At 37.8% G+C, this 9,697-nt stretch overlaps 2 protein-coding genes across 5 annotated transcripts in view; one reads left to right on the forward strand and one right to left on the reverse strand.

Moving 5' to 3' along the window:
- LOC128878060 (uncharacterized) overlaps nt 1-4,623 on the reverse strand; it is a 45,542-nt gene extending 40,919 nt beyond the window's left edge. For both annotated transcript variants that reach the window (XM_054125891.1, XM_054125890.1), the window contains exon 1: nt 4,269-4,623. The gene's annotated coding sequence lies outside the window, so the exon portion shown is untranslated. The remainder of the gene's footprint in view (nt 1-4,268) is intronic.
- Nucleotides 4,624-6,211: 1,588 nt separating this feature from the next.
- On the forward strand, nt 6,212-9,691 carry LOC128878064 (uncharacterized). 3 transcript variants are annotated; one of them, XM_054125909.1, is made up of 7 exons: nt 6,231-6,347; nt 6,951-6,982; nt 7,064-7,174; nt 7,248-7,437; nt 7,509-7,865; nt 7,957-8,409; nt 8,493-9,691. In XM_054125909.1, exons 1-6 carry the CDS (start codon nt 6,273-6,275, stop codon nt 8,401-8,403), a joined length of 1,212 nt encoding a protein of 403 aa, XP_053981884.1. In that variant the 5' UTR covers nt 6,231-6,272; the 3' UTR covers nt 8,404-8,409; nt 8,493-9,691. The 3 variants fall into 3 exon arrangements, with proteins under 3 accessions (XP_053981886.1, XP_053981884.1, XP_053981883.1); XM_054125911.1 differs by having other exon boundaries at nt 6,212-6,563; nt 7,957-9,691; XM_054125908.1 differs by having other exon boundaries at nt 7,957-9,691.
- The last annotated feature ends 6 nt before the right edge of the window (nt 9,692-9,697 follow it).

The following is a 9,697-nucleotide window of genomic DNA, read 5'->3' on the forward strand; positions in this document are numbered from 1 at the left end:
TATGCATTACTCTTGATACGTTTAGTGTTAATTCCTATTTCCCTTCATTTTTAAATTTCAACTCAAGAATTCTACTAGGTATACTAATATCGTACGTATCATTAAAAATTAACGAGTGGAAAATATAATTTCTTTGTTTTTGTTTTAAGAAGGAAATATCGGTGGATTTCAACTTGGCATTAATCTACGATATTTGTACTATAGAAAGGATTAAAAAATGCAAGGATAGGTCGCCAAGTTGTATTTGTATTTCAACCGAGTACTGTTTTACGTTCGGCTTAGGGTGAAATTCGAACAATTGGCAATGTTGTGGGACTCTAGACCGAGCTTCCTGTCTATATAAATAAAATCTAGTTATGCCTGTTTGTCACGGGAAGACGGCTGGTCGGATCGCGATGAAACTTGGAACGTAGCCATAGGGTAGTCGAACATAAAATGCAAGCTCGCAACGTCCTACAGTTTTTATCCACAGAAGGTGGGAGAGTGGTGTGAAATAAAGTAAACTAAATTGAAAATAAACGAATTTACGAAATGAAATAGACAAGAAATCCATGTATTTATGAAAGAAAATAAATAAGGAATATGTGAATTTGTAAAATGAAGCGAATAGAAAATATGTAAACATGTAAAAAGGATAAATAATAATTTAAAAGAAAAATAAATAGGGAGCTTACGATATTTCTGAGTATAGTGTTGCTTCAACTTCGCTTACAGATATTGAAGTCGTATTTTCATATCGAAATAAAATATAGCTTGTGTTACTAAGGGATAGTGTAGCTTTCTATCACTGAAAAATTGTTTAGAATCAGTTCATTACTTTCAGAGATTATCCCGTCCTTCATACAAACGTATTTCACCTGTTTATAATATTAATATAGAAGCATAGATAAAAACTCGAGTCAGATAATCAAATAATTAATCGTCTTAAGAATTCACGTTTACGTGGACGATTCGTAACGGGCAAATTTTCCATTGACATTCTACGGTTTCAATATCTATCTGACAGTTATTAACGGTGTTTAGTCAGCGTTATCCCAGAATCGGGTGCAAAGCATGTCGAAGAGACGGGCGAATACAAAGTAACTCAGGGAAACTCGATGGTTACGCGGTTAGCAGCACTCGGGACGAGCAGAACCCCTTTTACAAGCGACATTATACATGGAAACGTATGCAATATGCATAAGCCGCGCTAGTTTGCGAACCAACAGCACGCATAGTCGAGTAGCGTAATGGTAACTCCGAGCGTCAATAAATACAAACTTTTTTTCTCCCCGGCAATTACGTAACATTTTAAAGACATTCGATCGTTCCGCTTCGATTCCCATTACGACTGAAAAATTAGACGGGCACGATACGAAAGCCCGCATGGGTACGTGGCCTTCGGGCTTCTTAAACTTTCGATTGTGGAACAGAAACGGTATACTTATCAATTAATATCGAACAACATACCCAAAGTGGAAGCATTTAACTCAACGACTTTCGAATGACTAGAAATGTACTTGATGTATAAAGCGAAGGATTCGAACTAAATATCTAATGGTATCAGGTGGACATCATTTAACGCGAACAGATTTTTGTAGGTGGAATTCTTTCTTTTTTTTCTCTAACACTTTCGCTGCGGATGACGCATATGTGCGTCCATATCAAAATATATGGTTTTCATTAGTTTTCAGGTTTCATTTTTTTTTTGTTCAGCAATCATATTGTATATAAAATAAGTTACCACAAATATATGTTTTTCAAAATAATCATATTAGAACATTTGTAAGAAATTTTTCATTAAAAAAAATATCATAATTGCAGCCCCCAGCGAACGGCTACTCGTCCGCAACGAAAGTGTTAATGTATTAGGTGTAGAAATTAATTCTGTGGCTTCGTATTCAATCATTCATAACTCCAGTCAGAATAAATGTAGCTATTTGTAATTTTGATACGTCAAGTGAAGCACCAACCTTCCGAGTTCTCAGTCTGATCTCTATTACAATGTATTACACATCTGTACACGTCTCACACATAACCTGACATTACATGCAAGGTAATATTTCGTTTTGTGTTATCCCTCTACAATTACCATAACTACTTGTTATACTTGTAATCAAGTATTGAGTATGAGTATTTTACAATGTAAAATATTCATGGCTACTGAACTTCGTATACAGTGGGTTCTAGAATGTATTCGTACACCGATCAATTTCCCAAAAAACTTTTCTATGAAATTGTAGTTTCTTAATTTATTTTTTTACAATCAATGATATTTTACATATTCTCGGAAATCTCTATGATAGATATAGTCCAAACGATATTAACTAGTTAATATAATTTGGGAAATAAACAAGAAAATGCACTTTTTGCATTTAAGTAAAATTTATTAATTTAATTTAAGTAAAAGTATAGGAGCAATAAGTATTTGTACGATTCTTATGACGAACCATTTACAGTAGAATTTATGACATAACCACGTTAGTTTATTGCTTCGTACGAATTAGAAAACATCAAATTTCCAGTAAAGTACTTTTAAAAATTGCTCTAATAGAGTAATTGAAAAAGATCCCACTTCGAATAACTAATAATTTAGTTAATTTAATGCTTAGAAGAGTTACAATCATTATAAAATCAAAAGGAAATCCCACGAAGGAAGTGTTATATACTTGTACATTGATGTAAATTTCTTTTTTTTTAATGAAGTTTTAAAAATTAAACAGTTGTGCGAATACTTATTGCTTCGATATTTCTATCGATTGATTGTTTCTTTTTTTTTTGTTAATTTCGAAACTTACATAAATAGCTATTTTTTTTTTTGTAATCTATCTATTCTAGAGATTTCCGAGAATATGTAGAATGTCATTGATCATCAAAAATAATTTTTGGAGATTGATCGGTGTACGAATACTTCCTACACCCACTGTATGTAAATAAATTGCGATGGCCATCAGATTGAGACTTTCGAGAACTTAGAAAATTGGTACTCTAACGTAACAACATGGCGAGTAAGTATTTCTATTTAAACTAAACTTACAAAAAAAAAAAAAAATAAATAAATAACGAATGATTGAATACTTGATAATATAAAGGCACAGAATTAATTTCTACGCGTAATAATTATCTAGTAGTATTTTGTGAAAAAATTCGCCAGAGTACTGGATCCTGTTGTGGGACCCATAATTAACTTTCCTTCGCTAAACGTGTCTCTTTCGAGTACGAAGATCTCGTTACACTCGCCGTTTCCCGGAAGTGGCTAGCGAGATTAACGCTGTCAAACAAAACGTTAATATTCTACTGAACGCGATCCATTTTGAAAATTGTTTTAGTCAAAAGTACAATTATAAAAACAATCAACGTTTTCCCTATTAAAAATGCTTAACCCTTGGTTAGGTTTGGTTCCTCAAGTTGTATAGCGCACAGTGAGGCACCATACATAAAAGACATTGTACGTAGCAAAACTTTCGAAGAAAAGAAACCGTGTACATGTTTCGGAGAAACGGGTCCCGCGACAGGAAACGACGCGACATAAATTTGACTCTAAGGGAAGAGTACGTTTTTGATGATTCGCGATAATCATTAATTATTCACTCGACGTCTTCAGTATTCAATTATCGCGTTACAAGGAGATGAATATGATAACAAACGGTGGCACGAGAGACACACAAATGCGTAAGGTGCAATAAAGATATTATTATAATCTAACTTCGAGAATTATTATAACATGAAAGAACAATTGGACAATGTATTTCAATCGGAAAATAATTCAAAGATCATTTGAACTACCCTCTGTATCCAAAAAATGTATCAGTAGTAAATGTACTATATACTTTACTGTGTATAAAAATGCTCTGTATCTAACATCGAAAATTATTATAACATGAAAGAACAATAGGACAATGTATTGTCAATCGGAAAATAATTCAAAGATCATTTGAACTACCCTCTGTATCCAAAAAACTTAACACTTTATCTACCGGGCTATTTAGAAACAGTGTTTAATTCAAAAAAGAATTTTCTACAGGAGCATATGCCAATCTAGGCTGACAATCATTCCTTCATACTATTACTGGGTACATCGAAAGCCAAGTCTGTTCCCAAAAACTGAACATTGTTAGCAGACAACCATCAACACAGTAAATAAATTCGAAAAGCTAACTACTGCGATTAAAAAACCTATAAATAGGCTCCCGGTAAATAAAGTGTTAAACGCGTATTCTCACCAATTCAAATAAGCTGACTACTATCTCGTGACACCGGCGCAGGTGATAATTTATTTTTGCACTCACCGTTTCGTCCTGTTACGAGAATCTCATGTTCTCCAAAAGTGTTCGCGGGCACAGGCACTTTCGCTCATGGCCAAGTTCGTTCCGTTGATCGACGAATCCTTCGGCAAGTTGTTCCTGATCGAGATCCACAAACCGTCACATTTTGATCGCGCGCGTTTCCCACACCGGCAACGTGGTATTCGTACTCGCCCGCCGCGCACTTGTCACGCATCGACACTCCCACGTTCCACGACGCGCGCACTGCGAATGATCACGCAGGCGAGATACGTCGGCGCCCTTACGCCGGTGGTCGCGTACACGAGCCCCGGCGACCAATCGGAGCGCAGCCACCACCACCGCGCCGACCAATCGGAACGTCAGCCAAGCTTCAAGCGTGACGAACTTACCGACCGGCACACCTGTCAATATAATTTGAATGTTAAACACGTGTACAAGTTCGATAAACTTATTTTTGCATGCTTTCTCGAGCAGTGATGGGCAAAACCCTAGGCTTCGAATAAATTTGAAGTTTGCTGATATCAAGTTGACTGATATCAGTTCACTGATATGAAGTTTGCAGTATCATCAGTCTGTAAAAAGTTAATCAAAATCGGTACCTTTTAATTCAGTAATTTTCGTAGACCGCGGGCCCGGGTTCCGGCGAACGCGCTGAACCTGCCTTGCGCCGGCCCTGATCCTAGGCTTCGAATAAATCTGAAGTTGGGCGATATGTTTGTCTCGTTTCCTCTTTTGAACATTTTCCAAAGAGGGAAGCTAGACAAACATATCGGCAAACTTCAGATTTATTCGAAGCTTAGGGTTTTGCCCATCTCTGTTCTCGAGCTTCATCGAATGACAACAGAAAGGAAATATTATATTTATTATTGTTTAACCCTTTGCGCTCGAGGCATTTTTCTATAGAATCAAATCGAGTCCATTTTTATAACAAATTTCTGTAAAACCAAAAGCTCTGCTTCGAAAAGAAACATCTAAAAACATTCACCACTCAGTGTATATTATTTCAATGAATAATTAGTTGTATTTTGATATAAGTAAAATTGATATTGTACGTTCAAAAATCACATTTTAATTGTATATGTCGCCCTAGAGGCGCCACTTGAGCGCAAAGGGTTAATATTTGACTGATACATTTTTGCATTTCTTGGTGTTTTTAGATATTGTGAGGTCAAAAATTCAAATAAAACCGTACAAAAAGTTCTGTTTTGCTCTGAAATGAATTTCTGTAACTATCTCAACTAATGTTTTAATACATTTATCGAATTTGAAATTGTTTTTATTGATTTTGACTGACCGAAGTTTAATTCGTTGGGTATAGAAACTTATTTGAAGATGGACTGGAATATATTATATGCTTGCAAAATATGTTATGTGTTTAAAAGGTAGCAAATGCGATGATCAAAAATCTCCAAGGTCGCAGTTTTCAGGACTTCAAGGTCACCGACTATTTTATAAGAATGATGTACTTTCATTATTTTAGAATATCTCCGTATGACATTCTGAAGAATCATTTTTCTAAAATTATGTTAATGTACAGAGAGAACTTAACGTTAACATTCAACATTTTGGCAATTGTCGATCGATAAATCGAATTACCGATCAGCGGTACAAGGTCGATTTAAACTTCTAGAAGCGCGCTTTCAAGTCGAAAATCATATAGACTTCAATAAATTTCTTTGCAAATAAACACCGAAACTTTTTACAATTTTCAAACCTAAAGTCAGAAACATTATCATGTTCGTTAATTATTTGACTAAGGCTAAGGATATAATTTCATTCGGTTCCGACAGCTAAGGATCGCTCGTAGCAATTGCAATTACGTTCAATTGGTCTTTTTTTAATCCGATCGATCGATTAATGCTCAACATTAATCACAGAGCGCAAGACCCGGAGAACCGAATTAGAATAGGAAGGAAGACGGCTTGTTCCGCAGCCGTTGGTAGATATATGATAAACGAAATGGAACTATATAAGGTGGCGCGGTGGCATGCACTCCGTGGTAGAATTATGGTGCAAACCGTAGGCCGTGCTTTCGAAGTGCCCGTGCTGACCGCACTCCTGACGCTGCTGTTCGTCGATCAAGTAAGAACGACGGCGAGGAACACGACTTCCAATGATGCAGCCACCGTGTACCGCTGCGGCATGCTATAACCCCGTAGAATGTTAGCGCATATCTCGTGTACCAGTGTCTCCTTGTTCTATTCTCCTCGACCAGAGGTCGATCAATACGTCGGTTTTACCCACGGTTCGCCCGTGTCTAGACAATGAACCCCTGTTCGCTGTATTTCTCGTTCATGAGTAAGTCTTTTTCCACGTTCAATTTTGTTTCTCACAACTCGACACGTCCTTTCATTTATACGAACCAATTGTGCGCGACAAATTCATCGTTAGTGCACGCTTTCTCGCGGCAAAAACAATCCTTTCTCGTCGAATGTCCCTCCATGGGATGTGAGAGTGTCGGTGAAGTTTTTGTGCGGCAAGTTTTTGTGACGTTTCTTTTTGAAAATTCGAAGGGTGTTCAAATTTCTACACGCTTGTTTCTGTTACTTTTCCATCGATATTCTTCTGCAGAAAATATTACATTGAATGTCCCGATACACCCGTTTGTGATGCTTAATTTTGAATAGATTGCACTTACATTGATGTCATTTTCGTTCAATAACAATTTCTTGCTTTATTTTTAAGGTGTCTTCTAGGCTGTGCAATGGGGGGCATGTGTAAGTTTAATAGCTGCTTCTTTAAACCATACTACCTGAATTTTTGAAACATATAGAGCAACTAAATTTGATTATTTTCAGCTGCTCTCCTCCAAAAGACTGTTGTTCCTTTGGTTGTTGTTACGGTGTATTCCAAGTGCACACTGCATCAGACATGTTTAATTTCTTGATTTGGACTTATTGGTACTTATGGTTAGTTCCATGATTCTTTATGTAGCCACTCTTCTGTAAGAGTTGTAGTCAATATATGTTCTATATTATTTAGGGCAGCGGTACTTATAGGGTTGGCCATAGCAGCAGCATATATTGGTTGTTGGCTATGGAGACGCCGCAGATCGGTCATGGTGGAAGATTGTGCTTCTTCGGATAGAGCTTCCACAGGACCGTGGTACCCACCGCCACATTATAGTCACTGTAGTTCTTTCGTTCAAGCCCTGCCACCTCCCTACAATGAGGTATGTACCACATAGTGACACCATTGACACCACTTGTATAAATTCATCGTATCAACACAATGGAATTCTAGGTTACAGCAAAGCCTGATCTGTATCCATTGGTGATCGGATATGACGAGGGATCTGGCAAAGGAACATCAGGATTTGTGATGCGCTACTTCAGATCCCTTTCGCATGCAAGCACATTGGATTCCTTGAGCTCCAGTTTCATGTGCAATATGGTAAACGAAGCAAATACCATAATTCCTCCACCATACTCCTGTAACAACAGCGTCGACGAGTTATCTGCAGTGGAATGCGAGAGAATGGAAAACATGGATGTTGGGTCTGTTGTTTCGTTGGCTAATCATAGGACAACATCTGACATATCGAGTTTAGCTGCTCAATCTCCGTGTTCACCACCACGGGCTACTAGTCCAACGATAGAGGTATTGATTTTGATAGTATCGCTGAATATTATTATTCATTGATAGCATTAGATTAGGGATGCAGTTTTTAAGATGTGATAATGTTTTACAGTTACGTGAACTGTTAGATAAAATTCAACAGCTACCACAGCTCCCCAGTGGGCATAGCACCGTTTTGCCTTGTTATCAGAATCGACCTCAAGTTTTATGCACAACAAATGCAAACGGCTCTACGCAACGGCCTTTAAGTCCAGGCGACGTTGTTGGATCATACAAAGCCAGAAGGGCACGAGGAAAGATGTACATGCCACTAGGACATCCTGGCTCGAAGAACAAAACGAAAAGATGGCTATCGCGTTCGGCGCCGACGACACCGTCGGGTACGATGCCAATGTCGTTCTTGCCTGGACAAAGTAGGCGACCTTCTGAAGCGGATGGCAGCAATCAGCAGGTGGTTCCGTTGCTCTCCGAACAAGACGAAACGGAAAACAATGCCGTGGACCATTTGAACGGCATTCCGCCTCTGTCCGAGCAAGAAGAAGATCGGCAGCAAACATGACGAATCGTCTAAGTATTTTTAAATATTAAGAATTCGATTCCAGATATCGTCGCCCCTCCGAGTAATCTGTATATTTTTTAACGTGGCAGGTAAACAACTCCTCGTCGCAGTTTTAAGCGAACCGTTACCGTGTATAAAGTTTGGCAAATTGATTTCGTCCGAAAGCAAATAACCGCCAGCGCTCCTAGAAAAGAGAAACGTTCAATGCTGTGACCTAGTTTCTTTTTCTCCGTATTTACAGCTAGACGCCATAGTAAGTTTTTCTTTTTTCTAGCGAGTCTTCGAAACCGAACCGTTACGAGGTAGAATGATAACGTACTCTATGGAATAGCTTGCAGTTAAATTAACGAAACAGACACGACAAAACACACACACATACACGAAACGTTACGATGATAGATTTTACGTAGACGATATAACGAGCTACGCATTTTGAACTCTCCATCGAACCAGAGTTGGGCACACTTTTATCTAGATGAAAGCTTTACTCGTGGGTCACGAATGAAACGTTATTCGTTATTCGATATTTGAACGAGCCTAACGTTGTCTGTATGCCTTTGTGCGGTATTGCACGTGATATTTACGCACTGAATGTGATTTTTGTGTGGAATGCGTAGCTTGCGTATTGTATGTGATTTTTCTGTAGTATGTACACGAATAATTACATAAACGCCACCAAAGTCATATTCCACGCAAGAATCACATTACTCGCAGATATGAGACAAATATCACACGAGCCACGTAAATCACACAGCGCAAAGGTTACACATTCCGCACAAACATATGACGAATACGACACAAAAACGCGACAATTATCAATTACCAAAAAATCACATTCCACGAATACCACACAAACCGTACAAAAAAAAAAAACACGTTAAACCCAAAAATGCGACAAATACTACTAAAATCACATCTCGACGAAACTTCATTAACTGTACGAATAACGAATAACTACGAAAATACTTTATCAGAATGATTATTTGGATCAAAGTTTCTTCAAATAACGGCCAACTTTGAGTCGAAGAGTGCATTTGATACATCGAATTTAATTTTCGCGTAACTTAAACGAAACGTAAATGATAAGTTAAGAAACCTTAGTTGTTGCATCGATAAGTTTTAATCGTACACAGTAATACAGTGTCCATCCAAAAGCAGCCAGCCAGAAAGAAGTTAAGGACAATATACGAGTAAAAAAAAAAAAATAGCGCGTGTCCGAGCGTGAATGGAACAGTAACATGTGAGAGAGAGAGAGAGAGAGAGAGAGAGAGAGAGAGAGAGAGAGAGAGAGAGA

The sequence above is a fragment of the Hylaeus volcanicus genome, chromosome 6, assembly GCF_026283585.1.
Source record: "Hylaeus volcanicus isolate JK05 chromosome 6, UHH_iyHylVolc1.0_haploid, whole genome shotgun sequence".
Lineage (NCBI taxonomy): Eukaryota > Metazoa > Arthropoda > Insecta > Hymenoptera > Colletidae > Hylaeus > Hylaeus volcanicus.

Excerpts from the sequence above, each read along its gene's own strand:
- LOC128878064 (XM_054125908.1), top strand. The coding sequence starts at position 6,273 with ATGGTGCAAACCGTAGGCCGTGCTTTCGAAGTGCCCGTGCTGACCGCA. Across the intron at positions 6,348-6,950 it reads CGCTGCTGTTCGTCGATCAA|GTGTCTTCTAGGCTGTGCAA; the intron begins GTAAGAACGACG and ends TTTATTTTTAAG. Across the intron at positions 6,983-7,063 it reads CTGTGCAATGGGGGGCATGT|CTGCTCTCCTCCAAAAGACT; the intron begins GTAAGTTTAATA and ends GATTATTTTCAG.